We start from the raw sequence: 25279 nt of genomic DNA, 5'->3' as shown, positions 1-25279 counted from the left end.
GGCTGTATTCAATTTGGAGCGAAAAGCCGTTTTCGCGTGTTTTTGCCGAAAACTTTTCGCTGTTGACGTCATTTTCGCCTGTTTTGGTTTTACCCCGTATTCAATTTGAAAGACTTCCTGCCTAGGCGGAAAGTCAATGTAATGTACTAGGCGGAAAAGTTTCGCCTATGAATATCAGGCGGAAAAAGTGCAGAATTGGGGTTCTGGGGTGCAACGTTGCGGGAACCCCCCTGCAGCCTTCAGACAGTCCCCCAAAGGTAAACTGTGTCAAAAATAAAAAAAACACTTAAGGACACCCCAAAAATGACTTTGAATAAGGGGGTGTCGGAAAAAAAAGTTGGGGTACAAAGTTAAAAACTAGCGAACTTCACTCTGGGGGGTCCCCAAGTATGCCCCCAAGTGTTTTTTATTATTGCAGGTGTTTGTGGCAGGTGGATTTTTCACGATTTTTTTCAACTTCACTTTAGCAACTTTAAAATATGCTGACCCCCATCTTCAAGTACCCCAAATTTGCTGGGATAAGTTACTTTCTGGAAAAAAACCTCCTGAATACTATTCTGCACCACGTATAGAAAACGCTATTTAGCAGCTATTGAGCCCATTTAAAAACACCAAATACCTTCAGCAAGCCAAATCGGGGGGTATCATAGGGAACCCCCATGTCAGAGCATCTTTTGGGGGGTGTCAGGCTGATTTCCCCAAATCTGACCGTACTTTCCGCCTGTTCAAGTTTCGCCGGGTCCCGTTTTCGCCTACTTTCAAACTGAATACGGGGTAAAGCGGGCACGCGCATGATACTTTTCCACCTGCAAAACAGGCGATGTAGGCGGAAAGTCCGGGCCGCGAAAAAGTATCGCGGCTCGGCTCAAATTGAATACGGATCTTGATCGGCTATAGTGGGAGAGTGCTCGCCCTATTGTACAGACCTCTCTACAGCACCGATTTTAAAGTATTTTCACCTTTAAAACAAATCATTTAGTTTTTATTGTTATTTGTGAAAGTAACACGATTCGCATCTTACCCAGAATTCAGCAAAAAAACCTCTTATTCTATTGTGTTTAGCTGCCATTTACAAAGAAACTATTTTATCTGTAGTTTAGGGAGCTGAGAAATGAAAATGAAAAAGATAACGTGAGAGATTATCACCCAGCTGAGACTGCTCGGGGAAAGACTGCTCCAGATGCAGCGTAAGAGAGAGAGGAGGAGACTGCTGGGGGCACAAATAGACAGCTTGAGTCTGAGAGACCACTGGGAGGCAGAGAGAGATGACCAGAGACAGGGGTGGCTGAAAAGGGACAGCCAGAAGCAGTGTGAGCGAGTGGAAGAGACTGCAAGAGGCACTAATAGACAGCTGAAGGTACAAATGGGGACGGTCAGAGACGGAGAAGGCTCAGAATGGACTGATACAGGCATGGCGAGAGAGAGAGAGGGAGGGAGGGGGAGAGAGCGCTAGTAGAAGACATATATACGCTGCCACCAGGTGTGACTACCAGACTGTTATGAGAGTCATTTATTTTGCAGTTTATATTTATTGTGCTGTGAGAGCAGCTGCTGTCTGTTAGGTTCTCTGCATGTGCTGGATTCTCATCCTGTCACACAGTACCTGGAGTATAGGGCCAGCAATAGTAATGGAGATTATCCGGCTATCACCTTACCCTGCATTAGGCTATGTGCAAGCTCCCCTCCTAACGTTAGAATGTCAATGGTTAGAGCATGAAAGCGCCAGGCCCTAGTGGACGGCAGCACCGTACTCGCCTGTTACCTGTGAATGTCCCCCGGTGTTCCTATCACCCCCACCCAGTTCCTGTACACGTTTGCTTTTTTTTTTTTTTGGCTGAAGGTGGGTGGGTGTTGGGAGCAGTCAGGACTCGTGCAGTGGGTTGATTATGAGGCAATTTCCAGCACTGGGAGAAATGGATGGGATTCGGGAGTGTGGGTTACTCTCCTGGAGGCCTGGGAAGACGTACTAGGAGAATAGACCAGTATGCTTCCCTGTAAAACATGGTCACCGCTGCACAATGTATGAATTTGTTTTGGGGACCTCGGGGGCAGGGCTGTAACTGGGGTGTGTCCCTGTGCAATGTATGAATTAGTTCTGGGAGACCTAGGGAGCAGGACAGGGCTGGTAAATGGGGTGTGTCCCTGTGCAATATATGAATTAGTTCTGGGGGACCTAGGGAGCAGGACAGGGCTGGTAACTGGGGTGTGTCCCTGTGCAATGTATGAATTCGTTCTGGGGGACCTCAGGGGCAGGAAAGGGCTGGTAAATGGGGTGTGTCCCTGTGCAATATGAATTGTGGGGACCTCGGGGGCAGGGCTGTAATTGGGGTGTGTCCCTGTGCAATATATGATTTAATTCTGGGGACCTTGGGGGCAGGGCTGTAACTGGGGTGTGTCCCTGTGCAATGTATGAATTAATTCTGGGGACCTTGGGGGCAGGTCTGTAATTGGGGTGTGTCCCTGTGCAATGTATGAATTAGTTCTGGGGTTCTAGGGAGCAGGACAGGGCTGTAACTGGGGTGTGTTCCTGTGCAATGTATGAATTAATTGTGGGGAACTCGGGGGCAGGGCTGTAATTGGGGTGTGTCCCTGTGCAATATATGATTTAATTCTGAGGACCTTGGGGGCAGGGCTGTAACTGGGGTGTGTCCCTGTGCAATGTATGAATTAATTCTGGGGACCTTGGGGGCAGGGCTGTAACTGGGGTGTGTCCCTGTGCAATGTATGAATTAATTCTGGGGACCTTGGGGGCAGGTCTGTAATTGGGGTGTGTCCCTGTGCAATTTATGAATTAGTTCTGGGGACCTTGGGGGCAGGGCTGTAATTGGGGTGTGTCCCTGTGCAATGTATGAATTAGTTCTGGAGGACCTCGGGAGCAGGACAGAGCTGGTAACTGGGGTGTGTCCCTGTGCAATATATGAATAAATTCTGGGGACCTCGGGGACAGGGCTGTAACACACACCCACATCTCACACACACACACCTACACACATCCCACATCTATCACACACACCCACATCTCTACACACACCTACACACATCCCACATCTCTCTCTCACACACACACAACCCACATCTCACACACACACACCAACACACACACCCCACATCTCACACACACACATTCCACATCTCTCACACACACCTACACACATCCCACATCTATCACACACACACCCACATCTCTACACACACCTACACACATCCCACATCTCTCACACACACATCCCACGCCTCTACACACATCCCACATCTCTCACACACACATCCCACACCTCTACACACATCCCACACCTCTACACACATCCCACATCTCTCACACACATCCCACACCTCTACACACACCCACATCTCTCACACACCTACACACATCCCACATCTATCACACACACACCCACATCTCTACACACACCTACACACATCCCACATCTCACACATACACAAACAACCCACATCTCACACACACACACACACACTTACACACACCAACACACACCCCACATCTCACACACACACATTCCACATCTCTCACACACACCTACACACATCCCACATCTCTCACACACACATCCCACACCTCTACACACACCTACACACATCCCACATCTCTCACACACACATCCCACACCTCTACACACACCTACACACATCCCACATCTCTCACACACACATCCCACACCTCTACACACACCTACACACATCCCACATCTCTCACACACACATCCCACACCTCTACACACACACACACACATCCCACACCTCTACACACACCTACACACATCCCACATCTCTCACACACACACATCCCACACCACTACACACATCCCACACCTCTACACACACCCACATCTCTCACACACACATCCCACACCTCTACACACATCCCACACCTCTACACACATCCCACATCTCTCACACACACACATCCCACACCTCTACACACATCCCACACCTCTACACACATCCCACACCTCTACACACACCCACATCTCTCACACACCTACACACACACCCCCCACATCTCTCACATACACACCCACATCTCTCTCACACACACCTACACACATCCCACATCTATCACACACACATCCCACACCTCTACACACACACACCTACACACAAACATCTCACACACACACCTACACACATCCCACATCTCTCACACACACATCTCACACACACCTGCACACATCCCACATCTCTCACACACACATCCCACACCTCTACACACACCTACACACATCCCACATCTCTCACACACACATCCCACACCTACACACATCCCACATCTATCACACACACCTACACACATCCCACATCTCTCACACACACATCCCACACCTCTACACACATACCACACCTCTACACACACCCACATCTCTCACACACACATCCCACACCTCTACACACATCCCACATCTCTCACACACACATCCCACACCTCTACACACATCCCACATCTCTCACACACACATCCCACACCTCTACACACATCCCACACCTCTACACACACCCACATCTCTCACACACCTACACACATCCCACATCTCTCACACACACCAACACACACACCCCCCACATCTCTCACATACACACCCACATCTCTCTCACACACACCGACACACCTCTCACACACACCTACACACATCCCACATCTATCACACACACATCCCACACCTCTACACACACACCTACACACAAACATCTCACACACACACCTACACACATCCCACATCTCTCACACACACATCTCACACACACCTACACACATCCCACATCTCTCACACACCTACATACACACACATCTCACATCTCTCGCACACACATACCTACACACATACATTCCACATTTCACACATCTCACACACACCTACACATCCCACATCTCTCACACACACACACACCCCCCCACATCTCTCACACACACACCTACACACACATCCCACATCTATCCCACACCTCTACACACACACACACCTACACACAAACATCTCACACACACACACACACACACACCTCACACCCCCCCCCACATCTCTCACATACACACCCACATCTCTCTCACACACACATTTACACACACATCCCACATCTCTCACACACACACCGACACACCTCTCACACACACCTACACACACATCCCACATCTCTCACACACACACCGACACACCTCTCACACACACCTACACACACACATCCCACACCTCTACACACACACACACCTACACACGAACATCTCACACACACACCTACACACATCCCTCATCTATTACACACATCCCACATCTATCACACACACCTACACACATCCCACATCTATCACACACACATCCCACACCTCTACACACACACACACCTACACACAAACATCTCACACACACACACCTATCCCACATCTCTCACACACCTACATACACACATACATCCCACATTTCACACATCTCTCACACACACAACTACACACATATCTCACATCTCTCACACACACCTCTACACATACACACCTATCCCACATCTCTCACACACCAACACACCCACATCTCTCACACACTTACACACACACCTCTACACACATACATCTCTCACACACACATCTCACACACATCCCACATCTCTCACACACACTTACACACACATTCCACACCTCTACACACACACATCCCACATCTCACACACACAAACATCCCACATCCCTCACACACTTACACACACACCTCTACACACACACATCTCTCACACACACCTACACACATCCCACATCTCTCACACACCTACATACACACATACATCCCACATTTCACACATCTCTCACACACACAACTACACACACATCTCACACACACCTACACATCCCACATCTCTCACACACACACACACCTCTACACATACACACCTATCCCACATCTCACACACACAAACATCCCACATCCCTCACACATACACACCCACATCTCTCACACACACAACTACACACACATCTCACATCTCTCACACACACACACACACACACACACACACACACACACACACACACACACACACACACACACCTCTACACATACACACCTACACACAAACATCTCACACACACACCTATCCCACATCTCTCACACACTTACACACACACCTCTACACACACACATCTCTCACACACACCTACACACATCTCTCACACACATCCCACATCTCTCACACACTTACACACACACCTCTACACACACCTCTACACACACACATCTCTCACACACACCTCTACACATACACACCTATCCCACATCTCTCACACACACACATCCCACATCTCTTGCACACACCAAAACCCCCACATCTCACACACACACCTACACACACATCTCTCGCACACACCCACTGTAAGCTTGATCAGGTGTGGGGAGGGGGGGGGGATTCATACCACCATCCCCATTAATGCTTATGTGATACCAACCAATAGGCACCTGTCATGTTACAGGCTGTTTTTGAAAAATGAAACTTAGGAGCTGATTGGTTGGTACTTTATCTCCATCCAATTTCTCTCTCCAAGCTTTGATAAGTCTCTCCCTCAGTCTATGAAATGACAGATGCTGCTTGGGTGCTTTTAGTAACTGCTCCACTATATCTCCCTCCAAGGATTGATACATCTCCCCTATAGCAAGTTTACCATACTCCACTGTTACCTACAGGTGTATGAATGGCTACATGAGCAGGTCCAACTCCTGTTCCTCATTACACCCAAATCGCCTCCTTAAGGAGAGTAAGTGACGTAATGAAAAGTCTGGTATGTTATCCAGCTGCACTGCAAGTCCCTAAGCTTAGCTGGGTCTCTCCTACACGTCCCTAAGCTTCGCTGGGTCTCTCCTACACGTCCCTAAGCTTAGCTGGGTCTCTCCTACACGTCCCTAAGCTTCGCTGGGTCTATCCTACACGTCCCTAAGCTTCGCTGGGTCTATCCTACACGTCCCTAAGCTTCGCTGGGTCTCTCCTACACGTCCCTAAGCTTCGCTGGGTCTCTCCTACACGTCCCTAAGCTTAGCTGGGTCTATCCTACATGTCCCTAAGCTTCGCTGGGTCTCTCCTACACGTCCCTAAGCTTCGCTGGGTCTCTCCTACACGTCCCTAAGCTTCGCTGGGTCTCTCCTACACGTCCCTAAGCTTCGCTGGGTCTCTCCTACACGTCCCTAAGCTTCGCTGGGTCTATCCTACACGTCCCTAAGCTTAGCTGGGTCTCTCCTACACGTCCCTAAGCTTAGCTGGGTCTCTCCTACACGTCCCTAAGCTTCGCTGGGTCTATCCTACACGTCCCTAAGCTTAGCTGGGTCTATCCTACATGTCCCTAAGCTTCGCTGGGTCTCTCCTACACGTCCCTAAGCTTCGCTGGGTCTATCCTACACGTCCCTAAGCTTAGCTGGGTCTATCCTACACGTCCCTAAGCTTCGCTGGGTCTCTCCTACACGTCCCTAAGCTTCGCTGGGTCTATCCTACACGTCCCTAAGCTTAGCTGGGTCTATCCTACACGTCCCTAAGCTTCGCTGGGTCTCTCCTACACGTCCCTAAGCTTCGCTGGGTCTATCCTACACGTCCCTAAGCTTAGCTGGGTCTATCCTACACGTCCCTAAGCTTCGCTGGGTCTCTCCTACACGTCCCTAAGTTTCGCTGGGTCTCTCCTACACGTCCCTAAGCTTCGCTGGGTCTCTCCTACACGTCCCTAAGCTTCGCTGGGTCTCTCCTACACCTCCCTAAGCTTAGCTGGGTCTCTCCTACACGTCCCTAAGCTTAGCTGGGTCTCTCCTACACGTCCCTAAGCTTAGCTGGGTCTCTCCTACACGTCCCTAAGCTTCGCTGGGTCTCTCCTACACGTCCCTAAGCTTCGCTGGGTCTCTCCTACACGTCCCTAGGCTTAGCTGGGTCTATCCTAAATGGTGCAACGTTCCAAGCGTAAAGGATGACTGTCCTCGGCCAGCAGAACATATTTAGCTCAGTATAGAGTTTGGTGAGGATAAATATATTCTTACTCTTGAGCCCTGTTTCCTGAACCTAATGGCCCCACGCACCAACCAATACTCCTCTTTACATGTGACATGTATTGGTACATATCAACCGGGTGTCGATGCCCCTCCCCCATGAAATCCCTGTTTTTTGTTGACTTTATTCTTTTTAATTTCCTCTAAGTGTTATGTTTTACTTTAATTATTTATATGGCAAGTAGTACATGTGGGAGAGCAATGACCACAAAATTGGGAATATTATTATTATTATTATTAGAGTCAGACGTTCCTTGTCATTGCTGTAGAGTATACAGTATGTGTCAGACATCAGGAGCGGGTCCGTAGATGCTATATGCCGTCCTGCATTGCTTTCCTCCATGCTTTCTACCCCCATTTAATTGTGCAGCAATCTAATTTTTTTGGTAGAATAATGATAAATAGATTTTAATTTTATTTATTGAAATCATGTAACAAAGCCGGTTACAGAAACGTCTTTCTCATCTGCTACGCAACCGACCGAAACGCGTGGGTCGAGCAGGGTACTCTAGAAGAAACAATGTTGCTATGACTATTCTCTCCCAGCAGAATAGAAACCACATATGAAGGCTTTTATTGATTGCCTTACAACACAGCGTTAGCGCGTTAATAGCCGGGTGATCGGACACTTCTTTGCTACGTATGTTTTATGCTGCATTTCTGCCCTTACCTTGGGAACTTTCCTCAGAGAGACAAATAGACACTTCATCGTGTCGGTCCCCATCTTCCGCCACCCCAGCTACCGGGTCTTCAGAGGGGGTCAAAGACGAGGAGAATTCTAGGTGTTCGGGGAAGGTGGCTGGTCCTCCCCGGGGAGGCGGGACTTCAATCCCCATTAAGCGGTACTTTCTCCTTCGGTTCCCTATCCACGTCTGCAACAAGAAAACAAGAACGTTGGGATGAATGGACCAGAACTGATCATTCCGCAGCGAAGGATTATACAGCTGGCGCTCTTCCCTCTGCAGTGCCCAGTGGTGGATTATACAGCCTGCGCTCTTCCCTCTGCAGTGCCCAGTGGTGGATTATTCAGCCCGCACTCTTCCCTCTGCCGTGCCCAGTGGTGGATTATACAGCCCGCGCTCTTCCCTCTGCAGTGCCCAGTGGTGGATTATACAGCCCGCGCTCTTCCCTCTGCAGTGCCCAGTGGTGGATTATACAGCCCGCGCTCTTCCCTCTGCAGTGCCCAGTGGTGGATTATACAGCCTGCGCTCTTCCCTCTGCAGTGCCCAGTGGTGGATTATACAGCCTGCGCTCTTCCCTCTGCAGTGCCCAGTGGTGGATTATACAGCCCGCGCTCTTCCCTCTGCAGTGCCCAGTGGTGGATTATACAGCCTGTGCCCTTTCCTCTGCAGTGCCCAGTGGTGGATTATACAGCCCGTGCCCTTCCCTCTGCAGTGCCCAGTGGTGGATTATACAGCCCGCGCTCTTCCCTCTGCAGTGCCCAGTGGTGGATTATACAGCCCGCGCTCTTCCCTCTGCAGTGCCCAGTGGTGGATTATACAGCCTGCGCTCTTCCCTCTGCAGTGCCCAGTGGTGGATTATACAGCCTGCGCTCTTCCCTCTGCAGTGCCCAGAGGTGGATTATACAGCCTGTGCCCTTCCCTCTGCAGTGCCCAGTGGTGGATTATACAGCCCGCACTCTTCCCTCTGCCGTGCCCAGTGGTGGATTATACAGCCCGCGCTCTTCCCTCTGCAGTGCCCAGTGGTGGATTATACAGCCCGCACTCTTCCCTCTGCCGTGCCCAGTGGTGGATTATACAGCCCGCGCTCTTCCCTCTGCAGTGCCCAGTGGTGGATTATACAGCCCGCGCTCTTCCCTCTGCAGTGCCCAGTGGTGGATTATAGTAACGCTGGAGTACTCAATGCAACTTTAGCGCTGTATGTACTTGGATAAGCAGATCTGTAATCCGTGTTTATATTCTGGTTATATGTGTACAGTAAGTAGGTGGTCATGCTTGGATCACGGTAATAGAAGTGATGTCCTTACATTGTACTGTATGCAGGATGAGCGGGCACAGCTCCTCTACAAAGCATGTGGGGTATATATGACATATACGAGCATACAGGTTACCTATCTACAACACAGACTTCATATGTTTCTGTGGTTTCTTTGTGTGCAGTCTCAGAACAAGAAAAGTCTCTATTCAGCAGCTCTTCCGAGCACGTTCCTGGATCCTATACTGTAGCTGCCTCTCACCTGAGGCCTGCTGTCTATATTTAGCTGCACAGACAGAATGAGTTATTGGTTTGTATCAGGGCTATTTATTATACAGGAGCTGAAAATCTATTTCAGGCTTCTCATCAAATCGCGTACGAATCTTGTGTCTCATGCAATTTTAAAGGCGTTCTGTGGCAGAGGAATTCACGTCCTCCTACAGAGACCGCTCACTGCAAATCTATCCCACGGCCGACAATATCTCACCGGCCGCGCTCTCTACAGCATCTCAGTCGCTCTAATCCAATTAACCCTTATTTAGAAGCGTCTGCCACGGACTGCGATTCAAGGAGAACTATTTTCAATCTCCTGCATATATAACCTTATTTATGGGAGCACTTAGACTGCAATTTGGAATAAACGTAACAGAATGGCTATTATAAAGCAGATGCGATTACTTCATTCTCCATTTAAAGAGAGCCGCGCAAAAGTAGTGAACACGGCAGCTTTCTAATCCGGCTCACTCGCCCTATGCCAACGAAGGCAGAAAAGCAGATATAAAGCAGCTGCTTCTAATAAACCCAGGTGCCCAGGTAACAAATGGCAATGTCTATCTACCCAGTGCTCGCATACCTAGCGCCAGTTGTTACATTCACTCACTGCACCCAGCATTCATCATAGAGATTACAGATGGAGAAGAATACATTATCATAGAGATTACAGATGGAGTAGAATACATTATCAGAGATTACAGATGGAGAAGAAGACATTATCATAGAGATTACAGATGGAGAAGAATACATTATCATAGAGATTACAGATGGAGTAGAATATATTATCATAGAGATTGCAGATGGAGAAGAATACATTATCATAGAGATTACAGATGGAGTAGAATACATTATCATAGAGATTACAGATGGAGAAGAATACATTATCATAGAGATTACAGATGGAGAAGAATACTTTATCAGAGATTACAGATGGAGAAGAATACATTATCATAGAGATTACAGATGGAGTAGAATATATTATCATAGAGATTGCAGATGGAGAAGAATGCATTATCATAGAGATTGCAGATGGAGTAGAATACATTATCATAGAGATTACAGATGGAGTAGAATACATTATCATAGAGATTACAGATGGAGAAGAATACATTATCATAGAGATTACAGATGGAGAAGAATACATTATCATAGAGATTACAGAAACTGTAATGCTCGCCATACACGGGACGATTTTTAACATGATTTTGGCATTTTCTCCAGGTTGGACAGACCAATCGTTTGCAAATAGTTGTATTTTGAGTTTTCTGCGACCCCGATGCGCGTCCCCGCCGTCGTCAAGTTGGATCGCAGATCAGATGGTTTTGCAGAGAGATCTCAACTGATCGTGTACGATGTGATACACTTCTGTGCATCTTATCCTATGATCTTAGTGATCGATCATACACCATTTGTCCACATCTTATGAAGAATTTCAAGAGAAATCGTACAACTGATCTTACCAACTTTGAACCTCACCGTGTATGGGGACCTCAACAGCCAAGTTGCACGACTATTCCGATAGCAATTTGCCGCAATAAATGCATGTTATTAACAAGACCCTCATGGTCGCACCTTTTATACCCAGAAAAGAAACTACAGCACAGACGGTGATTTCCTAACTCATACACGTGGCAGAGTTTTGACCACACAAACATTATTCTATACTGAATGGATAAGACCTACAAGTGTCTGTGAGAGGTTCTAATCATTGATCGGCCTCATTTATTCTATAGTGTGTATTAACGATTATTTTAGCGTTTCGCTCATTAAAACGGTAAAAAAAAAACATCCAAAAACACATTCCTTCTATTACCCGATCTGTCGGTCAAGACCAAACATATCGGCCTCAGTTTCCCAATATCGTGCAGTGTGCGAGCATTCTCCATAGGTCTAGACTAGAGAGCGCTAATGGACCTGTGACGTCACACCCACGTGACCCGTCATCAAAGGGGGAGGGGTTGCTAACGGGGAACCAAAAGTGTCCCCTCGCGGGCTCGCTACGCTTCGGGCACGGTGGCGAGCCACAAATAATGATTCTCCGTCTATGCCTACGTGGATGGTAACACAGGAGTGGTCCAGCCCTCCTGCAGCGGTCACGTGGTTGATACGTCACAGAGGTCCTTTCTCCACATAGGAAATAGCAGCAACCATTCTTCCATAGTCTGTTTATATTTCCAGTGCGGTTTCCCGATTAACTCATCATCCTTGTGGGCGTTCATACGCAAATTCACTGTGAAATTTGCCAGGTATTCCATTTAAATTGTATAGTGTGTGTGTGTGTGTGTGTGTGTCACAAATATCAGGACTGTGATTGATTTTGCCGAAAAATCGCCCCAATTATCGGTTTGATCAAAAAATTGTACAGTGTGTACCCAGCTTTAGGCCATTCTGCGCTCCTTAATGATTTATTTTAGTTATTTTATTCCAGCTTTGTAATTGGCCAGTTTAGAAGATTAAGAGACAGGAGATTTGGATGGTTTACTGCTCGGTACCTTCTCTCGCTGTCTGTAATTGGATACCCTCCCCAGACTCCAGTCTCTCAGCCTATACAGACTGCGTCCTCCTCACCCGAGGAGAAGCCATGTTAATGCCCTCCTGGCCTTTGTACTACGGAGATGGGGGCTGCCTGGTAGGTCAGTCATGTCTGCGGATTGTGGCGCTGCTGGCAATTGACATGATTTCTGAGCGACTGTTTTCATTTCTCTAGGATCCAGTGTCAGGATATGCTCTAGAACAGGGGTGGGGGAAGCTTTTTTCTGCCGAGGGCCATTTTGATATATATAACATTATTCGCGGGCCGGTGCAGGCCTCGCCCCCTCCGTGTGATGTCACACAGGGGCGGGCTACAATCTCTTGTGATTACAGCAATGCCTGGAGCATCCTGAGGATGCTCTGGAGAGCTGTCAGGGCAGCGGTGTGACCATCTGAAGCGTCCTAAGAACACTCCAGGTGGCACAACTGCATAGATTCTGGCTACGGGGTGCCATTCTAGGCACCCTACTAGCCAGATGAGGCTAGCAGAAAAAACTCAGAGGGCCAGACCAAATGATTCTGTTGGCCTTATACGGCCCCTGGGCCTGAGGTTCCCCATCCCTGCTCTAGAACTTAGCTCTGTATCTAGAGGAATCCTCTATTTTACAACTCCCGATGTGGCGTAATCCATGTTGAAAAGCTATTGTTTTATTTGAGCTATTGCCATCTTTTCCTGCAGTGTAAGATTATTAATGGCTTCAATGTAAAAAAAATATTGTATTGTTTGGAACGAGACTCTCTCAGGGCTTCCAGCACGTGATCAAGAATCTGCAGGACATAGGATTATACTGACTTCACTCCAGGGACCATGCCCCCTAAAGCTGGCCGGAAACCCTACATCCACAGGATCTGGATATTGGGCCTGATTCAGAGCCGTTCGCTATTTGCGGTCGTTCGTTCAAAAACAAGGGGTGGCTATTCAAATGATTCCTTCGCAAATTGCAGTCTGTTCACACCTCTAAGTCTGAACGAGCGAGCAAAACATACGCTCGTTTATTTGTTCAAAACGCCCCCTGGCCGCTAGCACCATACGTCATGTCCGCTATTTATTAGATTAATTGAGTACATCGACCAGCGTATGAACTGCTCGCTATTCTTGTGGTTGGTTTTTGCTACCACAATTTTGCGAGCAGTTCTGGCTATAAAATAACCCAGTGACGTGGTCAATGACGCTGCTGTATTAATTATGCACACCCATAAAACGCCCGTTTTGACCTTTAAGCACGCCTGCGTTCGGATCTCCACTCCCCATTTTCAAGCACCTTCCCCCGTTACCACCCACATACGCCTCATTCTGTCACTCAAAATAGCAGGCATTCGCTATTTTGCGTGCACATGAATTTCGGCCGCACTGACTGGTCCGCACATGCGTATAACGATCCGTACGCATGCGCAGATGTGCGAACATCGCTCGGAACGAGCGTACTGCCGCTAGCGAGTGGCTCTGAATGAGGGCCATTGTTTTTTGTGGAAGTCAGATCTTCACTACATTGCAAACTCCAAGCAATGATACTCTGCTGCTGACCATCACCTTGTAGCTGCTCACAGGCCGCTCTCGCTCCTGTGCATAGCGCACGCTGTCCTTCTACGCTTATCCTGTGTGCCGATTCATTTGTGACCTTCCCTGATGACTTCTGTACCACTGAGGATCTAAGTGTATCAGCCAGCACATATAGGTCCCTCATTCAGAGACGCTCGCAAAATGCGAGCGTCTCTGAATGTGGGCGGCCGCTTGTGTTTTGAAGTGCAGCCTCCTGGTCGCTAGCTAAGCTGTGGGTTACCACCCACAGCTTTAGCGACCGACCAGGTTGATGGTCACAATGGTCAAGACCATCGGGGCTTGCGGCGAGACCCTAAGGTTGGGTCTCTGCAACCGCAAGCCCCAGGGAGCTTCCTTCTCTGATCGAGCAGGAAGCTCCCCACTGACATCACTGCTGATATCAGTGCAGCCGCCCACAAAACGGCTTGCGTTCCTTAAGGAACGGCTCCATTTCTGAAACCACCCCCACTCCCCACCTACTAAACGGGGCGAGCTGTCGATCAACATCGACAGCTGCCCCGTTGGTGGCGAACCCCAGAGCGAGAGAATTTCTCTCTTGCTCCGGGGCTTACACACGTGCAGTGCGGCCGCTGCGCGTGCGCAGGGCCTAAACATTGACCCGCTTGTGAGCGGGTCTGAATAAGGTCCATAGCTCTTAGAGGAAAGGGGATGATAGGGGTGGAAAGCAGGACTGGCCTGGGTTATTGGTGTTTATAGGCAGAGAAAGTAACATATAGCCAGTGTTGGCTATCCTTGACACTCCAGCTGTTTTGGAACTATATATCCCAGCATGCCCTGCCACAGTTTTAGCATGCCCTAATAGCAAAACTGTAGCAGTGCATGCTGGGTGATGTAGTTCCATAACAGCTGGAGTTTCAAGGTTAGCCAACACTGATATTGGCCCTGATTCAGAGCCGGACGCAAGTCGCTGCTCGATCGCTCCGAGCGATGTTTGCCCAACTGCGCATGCGTACGGATCGTAATACGCATGCGCGAACCACTCAGTGCGGCCGAAATTCATGTGCTCGCAAAATGGCGAATGCCTGATAATTTGAGAGAAAGAGGCGTATGTGGGTGGTAACAGGGGAAGGTGCTTGAAAACGGGGAGTGGAGATCCGATCGCAGGCGTGCTTAAAGGTCAAAACGGGCGTTTTATGGGTGTGTATAATTAAAACAGCAGCGTCATTGACCACGTCACTGGGTTATTTTATAGTCAGAACTGCTCGCAAAATTGTGGTAGCAAAAACCAACCACGAGAATAGCGAGCAGTTCATACCCTGGTCGATGTACTCGATTAATCTAATAAATAGCGGACATGACGTAGGATGCGAGCGGCCAGGGGGCGTATTTTTTCAAAAAACGAACGCAAGTTTTGTTCGCTCGTTCAGACATAGAGGCGTGAACAGACCGCAAACAGCGAACGGTTCATTTGAATAGCCACCCCTTGTTTTAGAACGAACGACCGCAAATAGCGAGTGGCTCTGAATGAGGGCCATAGGCCCTTATGTAATAGCCTGTGAGTTGCAGGAACTGGTACGATCCTAGCGATTTAGGGCCTGATTCAGAGCTGAACGCTCTGAATCAGGGCCCTCCTCCATGAAAATGGAGCGGCCTCCTGGCCGCTCGTATATGCGAGCGGCCAAAAAGATGGTCGCGATGGTCTTGACCATCGCGACCATCGGACTTGCGACGGAGACCCTGCGGTAGGGTCTCCCTGCCACAAGCCCTGGAGTGATTTTGGCTCTATCAGAGCCAAAATCACTCCCACTGACATCACTAGTGATGTCAGTGGGGCCGGCTTCAGACGGTAGGCGTTCCCATGGGAACGCCTTCGTCTGGCAGGCATGCCCCCGGCACGCCCACCAAAGGGGGCGTGCTGTCAATCAACATCAACAGCACGCCCCCTTTGGTGCGAGACCTGGAGTGAAGGAAAGCCCTTCGCTCACGGGGTCTCGCGCATGCGCACGACGGAGCTCCCTCCGTAGTGCGCATGCGCAGTGGGGAATATCGACCTGCTTGCGAGCGTACTGACGCTCACGAGCGGGTCTGAATGACCCCCTTAGTCCGTAGATTTAAAGTGACAATAATATAAAAAGGCAAAAGCCAGAACCTGGAATCCTCGTTCCACTGAAAAAAAATGATAATTTCCGCAATATAAAGCAATGTGCCGCCTGTGAACGTACAGAACGGAGATGGGATTTTCCAACGTGACCTCGCTCATCTCTGTACTTCAAGAAAGGTGAATAATGATTTGGATTATATGAAAATAAATAGCACCCCCTGATTTACACCCCACTGATGGCAGAGCGACATCCAGGCTGGCTCAGCTGAGGAGCGGGTAATGCCTACAATAAGGAAGCTGTGGTTTCATGATAAACTTGTTACTCCATACGGTACAAAGCAAATTACCGCAGCTAGAGGTGGTTATATTAATATCTCATCCTATATAGGGCTTTAATAAACAAAAAACAAAACGCAGCAAAAACACCAGCTATGTCCCAATTACCCTGCTCATCGCTGTACAAGATTAATAGCCATAATAACCCTGCGCAGATCGGTGTATCTGGATGTAGGGGAAGTATTAGACAGTAATAGTCGTTAATTTACACTGTGCGCCGCGGGGGGACAGTGATTGATGTGAATGATAATGAGGGGGAGTTATAATTGATGGATGTAGGCAAAAGCCGTCTGCCGTGTCCCACCTCACTCTACCTGGTTACTGTTTTCTTACCCTCACTATTTCACAGTCCACGTTGAGCTCTGAGGCCACGGCCTCGATCTTCTCCCGGCACACCGAGCCCAGGCTGGTCATCCCATTGTCCCAGTACTTCTTGAGCGTTGCAAGGTCACGGTCACTGAACTGCGTGCGGTCCTGGAGCTGCGGAACATTACATATCACATGTTACTTGTGTACAAAGCAGGGTTATATGCAATGTCCCAATAACACATACAGAGCGGAACGCTCTGCGTTCTGTACCGCGTACACTGTACTACTGCAATGCAGATGATGGGGGTCAAGTGGCCTAAATCTGCCCTTTATAATGGAGGTGCTGCTAATTAATCTTCATGTGTCATGAGAGAAGCTGCCTTAATGCATTGAAGCATCAGCGTGGCCTCTAGATACATTGTAACATGCCTGGGGGTCTCATTGTATCCACTAGTAACAAACAGCAGCAGAACTGTCCATGGTGCCTACATCAGGCTACGGGTATCTCTACATCTTCACTCTCTGAACAAATAACCTTTCATTAATCCTTCAAGTATCATCTGAGCCCGTCTGTGTCCAGTGACATGATGTGAGGAGGGGAATGGGGGCAGCAGGAAGTCACAGGCTGACAGTTATATAGTGGGGGGAGCAGGGTCCCCCAGCAGCACAGAGTATATCAGGAGATGAGTGATGTGTCAGTGAGGACAGGGCTGCATGTGACAGGGGCAGTGACATGATGTGAGGAGGGGAATGGGGGCAGCAGGAAGTCACAGGCTGAGAGTTATATAGTGGAAGGAGCAGGGTCCCCAGCAGCACAGAGTATATCAGGAGATGAGTGATGTGTCAGTGAGGACAGGGCTGCATGTGACAGGGGCAGTGACATGATGTGAGGAGGGGAATGGCGGCAGCAGGAAGTCACAGGCTGAGAGTTATATAGTGGGAGGAGCAGTGTCCCCAACAGCACAGAGTATATCAGGAGATGAGTGATGTGTTAGAGAGGACAGGGCTGCATGTGACAGGAGCAGTGACATGATATGAGGAGGGGAATGGAGGCAGCAGGAAGTCACTGACTGAGAGGTATATAGAGGGAGGAGCAGGGTCCCCAGCAGCACAGAGTATATCAGGAGATGAGTGATGTGTTAGAGAGGACAGGGCTGCATGTGACAGGAGCAGTGACATGATATGAGGAGGGGAATGGAGGCAGCAGGAAGTCACTGACTGAGAGGTATATAGTGGGAGGAGCAGGATCCCCAGCTGCACAGAGTATATCAGGAGATGAGTGATGTGTTAGAGAGGACAGGGCTGCATGTGACAGGAGCAGTGACATGATGTGAGGAGGGGAATGGAGGCAGCAGGAAGTCACTGACTGAGAGGCATATAGTGGGAGGAGCAGGGTCCCCAGCAGCACAGAGTATATCAGGAGATGAGTGATGTGTTAGTGAGGACAGGGCTGCATGTGACAGGGGCAGTGACATGATGTGAGGAGGGGAATGGAGGCAGCAGGAAGTCACAGGCTGAGAGTTATATAGTGGGAGGAGCAGTGTCCCCAGCAGCACAGAGTATATCAGGAGAGAGTGATGTGTTAGTGAGGACAGGGCTGCATGCGTCAGAGCTAAAGCATGTACAGTAGTTCCTGGCTGCACCTGTATAACCCTGGTCAGGGTGGCCTGGGTGCCTTCTCTCCTTGGAGAGGGATACAGTGGAGAAATTGCCCAAAGGAACCAATTGGCTTATAAATGTCATTTCATAGACTGCTAGATAGTGACGAGAGCTTTTTGGTTGCTTTAGGCAACTGTTCCATTGTAGCTCTCTGCGAGGCTTGATAAATCTCCCCCTGATCTTTACAATACTGACCAGGCCTGTAACCTGGGCAGCACAGGTGGTGTAATGGTTAGCGTTACTACCTCACAGCACTGAGGTCATGGGTTCGATTCCCACCACAGCCCTAACTGTGTGGAGTTTGTATATTCTCCCTGTGCTTGCGTGGGTTTCCTCCGGGTACTCCGGTTTCCTCCCACACTTCAAAAATATACTGGTAGGTTAATTGGGTCAACACAAAAATTGACTGTATATGTGGTAGGGAATATAGAGTGTAAGCTTCACTGGGGCAGGGACTGATGGTCAGATATTCTCTGTAAAGCGCTGCTGAATATTGTGCACTATATAAATAACTGGTAATAATAATAATAACCTGTAGCCTGTGGTGGTTGTGCTGCAGGTACTGATGCTCTCTGTGATTGCATTGTATCAGCTGGCATGCCCCCCACCCCTTCCAATTATTACGTCCATGGCACCCTACCTATTCCAGCCTGCGGGTATCCAAGTCATAGACAGGGTATGTGGGATGGTCTGAGGGGCATTGATGGGATGATTAAATGGGAAAGACTTTAAATATTACATATAATACAATACTTAGTGCCCTCTGCCACGCAGGTATATAAATCTCGCTCTATTTCAATGTGTGGTCATATTGTATATATTGCCTGTATTTAACTGGATCTATTATTAATATGGCACTTGCCTGACCAGACTAAGCCAGATGTGGAACACGGTACTGACTGACCCCAGACCAAAACGGTGCCTGCCCACCCTCCCGAGGGCCCTGAGAGAGTTCTCCAGTATTGCTGAACCCCCCTAACATTCGAACCCTGCATTGGCCCCACTCCCTGGGGTAGTCCTCTGGGCACATCCATACACTACACTCTACATCGGGGGGGGGGGGGGGGGCATGGTGGGATGTCCTGTGATTTATGCCCACAACATAATTTACAGCAATGCTGCAGGTTTACACTTGGCTACATACAGAACCATCTTATTGTCTATCTGTAAAGTGGCACAATGCACTGCAGTCCCGGAACGGGGGCCCCCATAATACGGGGGCGTACAAAGTAGACGGCATTCTGTACATGCAGATGGGGAAACTAAGGGCGAGGAGAGCTTACAGTCTAGTGGGCTATCATTATAGAAATCTATGTGCGAGAGCTTAGCGTTGCAGACCAGTATATATCCAGTGTTTATGACAATCTTTCTGTTTAAGTTCAAAGCTTACAATATCGTGCCCATTATACGTATATAATAGTCACAGGCCCAAAGCACGCAGGCAGAGAGGGGTCTTTGTAAGCTGCATATCAGACTTCCCACAGAAAAACCGCGTGTTCGTCTGGCAGGAAAATAAGAGATCAGTGCTGGATTGTTCCTGAATAATGCACAGGAACAGCGGGAGCCAATCTTATTCTGTAAGGAAATGAAATGAAGCATAATGAAAGGTAGGAAGGTGTTCCGTAACCCGGCTCTAATCTGCCTAATCAATGTTTTGCCTACTGTCACACACGTCTCTTTTCTCCTTTAATACCACACAGTTATTTACACGGATCAGCAGCACATGAATAGCAGCCATTAGCTCGCACGGCATCCAGGCCACAGCCAGACGGAGTACGCAGAAATCCGCGCGTACAGCGAATGTAGCTTCTGTCTGCTGCATAGATGCTGAATACCAGGAACGGCGAGAAGGAACATTCTGTGCGCTGACTGATTTATACCCCGAAGACGTTTGTCATTAGCTAAATAAATATTTACCAGTTACCCCCTCTAACCCCCAGGGTCAGTAACGTCTGCTATCAGTGTGCGGGTAACCCCCCGGGGTCAGTAACGTCTGCTATCAGTGTGCGAGTAATATATACCAGTGGGTGCGAGGTCTTATCCCCCTCTAACCCCCGGGGTCAGTAACATCTGCTATCAGTGTGCGGGTAATATACACCAGTGTGTGCAAGATCTCATCCCCCTCTAACCCCCAGGGTCAGTAACGTCTGCTATCAGTGTGCGGGTAACGCCCAGGGTCAGTAACGTCTGCTATCAGTGTGCGGGTAACCCCCCGGGGTCAGTAACGTCTGCTATCAGTGTGCGAGTAATATACACCAGTGGGTGCGAGGTCTTATCCCCCTCTAACCCCCGTGGTCAGTAACGTCTGCTATCAGTGTGCAGTTAATATACACCAGTGTGTGCAAGGTCTCATCCCCCTCTAACCCCCGGGGTCAGTAACGTCTGTTATCAGTGTGCGGGTAATATACACCAGTGTGTGCGAGGTCTTATCCCCCTCTAACCCCCGGGGTCAGTAACGTCTGCTATCAGTGTGCGGGTAACGCCCAGGGTCAGTAACGTCTGCTATCAGTGTGCGGGTAATATACACCAGTGTGTGCGAGGTATTATCCCCTCTAACCCCCGGGGTCAGTAACATCTGCTATCAGCGTGCGGGTAACGCCCAGGGTCAGTAACGTCTGCTATCAGTGTGCGGGTAACGCCCAGGGTCAGTAACGTCTGCTATCAGTGTGCGGGTAACCCCCGGGGTCAGTAACGTCTGCTATCAGTGTGCGGGTAATATACACCAGTGTGTGCAAGGTCTTATCCCCCTCTAACTCCCGGGGTCAGTAACATCTGCTATCAGTGTGCAGGTAATATACACCAGTGTGTGCGAGGTCTTATCCTCCTCTAACCCCCGGGGTCAGTAACATCTGCTATCAGTGTGCGGGTAATATACACCAGTGTGTGCGAGGTCTTATCCCCCTTTAACCCCCGGGGTCAGTAACATCTGCTATCAGTGTGCGGGTAATATACACCAGTGTGTGCAAGGTCTTATCCACCTCTAACCCCCGGGGTCAGTAACATCTGCTATCAGTGTGCGGGTAATATACACCAGTGTGTGCGAGGTCTTATCCCCCTCTAACCCCCGGGGTCAGTAACATCTGCTATCGGTGTGCAGGTAATATACACCAGTGTGTGCAAGGTCTTATCCCCTTCTAACCCCCGGGGTCAGTAACATCTGCTATCGGTGTGCAGGTAATATACACCAGTGTGTGCGAGGTCTTATCCCCCTATAACCCCCGGGGTCAGTAACATCTGCTATCGGTGTGCAGGTAATATACACCAGTGTGTGCGAGGTCTTATCCCCCTCTAACCCCCGGGGTCAGTAACATCTGCTATCGGTGTGCAGGTAATATACACCAGTGTGTGCGAGGTCTTATCCCCCTATAACCCCCGGGGTCAGTAACATCTGCTATCAGTGTGCGGGTAATATACACCAGTGTGTGCAAGGTCTTATCCCCCTCTAACCCCCGGGGTCAGTAACGTCTGCTATCAGTGTGCGGGTAATATACACCAGTGGGTGCGAGGTCATCCTCCTCTAACCCCCGGGGTCAGTAACATCTGCTATCAGTGTGCGGGTAACCTCTGGGGTCAGTAACTTCTACTATCAGTGTGCGGGTAACCCCCGGGGTCAGTAACGTCTGCTATCAGTGTGCGGGTAATATACACCAGTGGGTGCGAGGTCTTATCCCCCTCTAACCCCCGGGGTCAGTAACGTCTGCTATCAGTGTGCGGGTAACCTCTGGGGTCAGTAACGTCTGCTATCAGTGTGCGGGTAATATACACCAGTGTGTGCGAGGTCTTATCCCCCTCTAACCCCCGGGGTCAGTAACATCTGCTATCAGTGTGCGGGTAATATACACCAGTGTGTGCAAGGTCTTATCCACCTCTAACCCCCGGGGTCAGTAACATCTGCTATCAGTGTGCGGGTAATATACACCAGTGGGTGCGAGGTCATCCTCCTCTAACCCCCGGGGTCAGCAACATCTGCTATCAGTGTGCGGGTAATATACACCAGTGGGTGCGAGGTCATCCTCCTCTAACCCCCGGGGTCAGTAACATCTGCTATCAGTGTGCGGGTAACCCCCGGGGTTAGTAACGTCTGCTATCAGTGTGCGGGTAATATACACCAGTGTGTGCAAGGTCTTATCCCCTCTAACCCCCGGGGTCAGTAACATCTGCTATCAGTGTGCGGGTAACCCCCGGGGTCAGTAACATCTGCTATTAGTGTGCGGGTAACCCCGGGGTCAGTAACAACTGCTATCAGTGTGCGGGTAACCCCCAGGGTCAGTAACATCTGCTATCAGTGTGCGGGTAACCCCCGGGGTCAGTAACATCTGCTATCAGTGTGCGGGTAATATACACCAGTGTGTGCGAGGTCTTATCCCCTCTAACCCCCGGGGTCAGTAACATCTGCTATCAGTGTGCGGGTAACCCCCGGGGTCAGTAACATCTGCTATCAGTGTGCGGGTAACCCCCGGGGTCAGTAACATCTGCTATCAGTGTGCGGGTAATATACACCAGTGGGTGCGAGGTCTTATCCTCCTCTAACCCCCGGGGTTAGTAGCGTCTGCTATCAGTGTGCGGGTAACCTCTGGGGTCAGTAACATCTGCTATCAGTGTGCGGGTAATATACACCAGTGTGTGCGAGGTCTTATCCCCCTCTAACCCCCGGGGTCAGTAACGTCTGCTATCAGTGTGCGGGTAACCCCCACGGTTAGTAACGTCTGCTATCAGTGTGCGGGAAACCCCCGGGGTCAGTAACATCTGCTATCAGTGTGCGGGTAATATACACCAGTGGGTGCGAGGTCTTATCCCCCTCTAACCCCCGGGGTCAGTAACGTCTGCTATCAGTGTGCGGGTAACCTCTGGGGTCAGTAACGTCTGCTATCAGTGTGCGGGTAATATACACCAGTGTGTGCGAGGTCTTATCCCCCTCTAACCCCCGGGGTCAGTAACATCTGCTATCAGTGTGCGGGTAATATACACCAGTGTGTGCAAGGTCTTATCCACCTCTAACCCCCGGGGTCAGTAACATCTGCTATCAGTGTGCGGGTAATATACACCAGTGGGTGCGAGGTCATCCTCCTCTAACCCCCGGGGTCAGTAACATCTGCTATCAGTGTGCGGGTAATATACACCAGTGGGTGCGAGGTCATCCTCCTCTAACCCCCGGGGTCAGTAACATCTGCTATCAGTGTGCGGGTAACCCCCGGGGTTAGTAACGTCTGCTATCAGTGTGCGGGTAATATACACCAGTGTGTGCAAGGTCTTATCCCCTCTAACCCCCGGGGTCAGTAACATCTGCTATCAGTGTGCGGGTAACCCCCGGGGTCAGTAACATCTGCTATTAGTGTGCGGGTAACCCCGGGGTCAGTAACAACTGCTATCAGTGTGCGGGTAACCCCCAGGGTCAGTAACATCTGCTATCAGTGTGCGGGTAACCCCCGGGGTCAGTAACATCTGCTATCAGTGTGCGGGTAATATACACCAGTGTGTGCGAGGTCTTATCCCCTCTAACCCCCGGGGTCAGTAACATCTGCTATCAGTGTGCGGGTAACCCCCGGGGTCAGTAACATCTGCTATCAGTGTGCGGGTAACCCCCGGGGTCAGTAACATCTGCTATCAGTGTGCGGGTAATATACACCAGTGGGTGCGAGGTCTTATCCTCCTCTAACCCCCGGGGTTAGTAGCGTCTGCTATCAGTGTGCGGGTAACCTCTGGGGTCAGTAACATCTGCTATCAGTGTGCGGGTAATATACACCAGTGTGTGCGAGGTCTTATCCCCCTCTAACCCCCGGGGTCAGTAACGTCTGCTATCAGTGTGCGGGTAACCCCCACGGTTAGTAACGTCTGCTATCAGTGTGCGGGAAACCCCCGGGGTCAGTAACATCTGCTATCAGTGTGCGGGTAATATACACCAGTGTGTGCGAGGTCTTATCCCCCTCTAACCCCCGGGGTCAGTAACGTCTGCTATCAGTGTGCGGGTAACCCCCACGGTTAGTAACGTCTGCTATCAGTGTGCGGGTAACCCCCAGGGTTAGTAACGTATGCTATCAGTGTGCGGGTAACCCCCAGGGTTAGTAACGTCTGCTATCAGTGTGCGGGTAACCCCCAGGGTTAGTAACGTATGCTATTGAGTAATGCAGCAGATATCAGAAACATTTGCTCCATTTCACTGCTAAGGATGGTAAAAGCTGACCCCGTACTGTAGCTTGCTTTGGGCACTGCGTAAAAGCCTGATTTAGCAAGCTCCTAAACGTGTCGCTATCTTCAGATGGGCTTCGCCTATTGTAGCCTATAGGCTACTTTTTTAGGATCCCTATCGGGATGCAGTCAAGAAGCCGGCGGTCAAAATGCAGACCGCCGGCTTCCCGACTGTAAAATCCCAGCAGGGGACTAATGACAGGCGTCAAAATCTATTCCTCCATGTCCTGTAATTACAGATGGCGCAGGTGCTGCTCCCTGGCCGCGCATGGGCTGGGCCTGAGCCCGGAAGTAAAGTGGTCACGTAACAATCTCTTTACTTCTCAGACATCACAAGGACGAGCTCCTATCAGACATGAGCAATTACAAGAACATAGTATTGCGTCATTTGTCGGCAAACGCAGGAATGGAAATCAAAGTGATTCCCAG

General features: G+C 49.6%; 1 protein-coding gene across 3 annotated transcripts in view; it reads right to left on the bottom strand.

Moving 5' to 3' along the window:
• The window catches only part of HDX (highly divergent homeobox), a 192098-nt gene that overhangs the window by 81452 nt on the left and 85367 nt on the right, over positions 1 to 25279 (bottom strand). For all 3 annotated transcript variants that reach the window (XM_088461397.1, XM_088461398.1, XM_088461399.1), the window contains 2 exons: positions 17030 to 17176; positions 8689 to 8890 (listed from right to left, as the gene is read on the bottom strand). In XM_088461397.1, coding sequence (XP_088317523.1) covers positions 8689 to 8890; positions 17030 to 17176 — 349 coding nt within the window. The remainder of the gene's footprint in view (positions 1 to 8688; positions 8891 to 17029; positions 17177 to 25279) is intronic.

Source organism: Taudactylus pleione, unplaced genomic scaffold, assembly GCF_031769625.1.
Source record: "Taudactylus pleione unplaced genomic scaffold, aTauple2 ptg001043l, whole genome shotgun sequence".
In the NCBI taxonomy this organism is placed as follows: domain Eukaryota; kingdom Metazoa; phylum Chordata; class Amphibia; order Anura; family Myobatrachidae; genus Taudactylus; species Taudactylus pleione.
The sequence above is the reverse complement of the archived record's forward strand: the minus strand, read 5'-3'. Positions and strand labels throughout refer to the sequence as shown.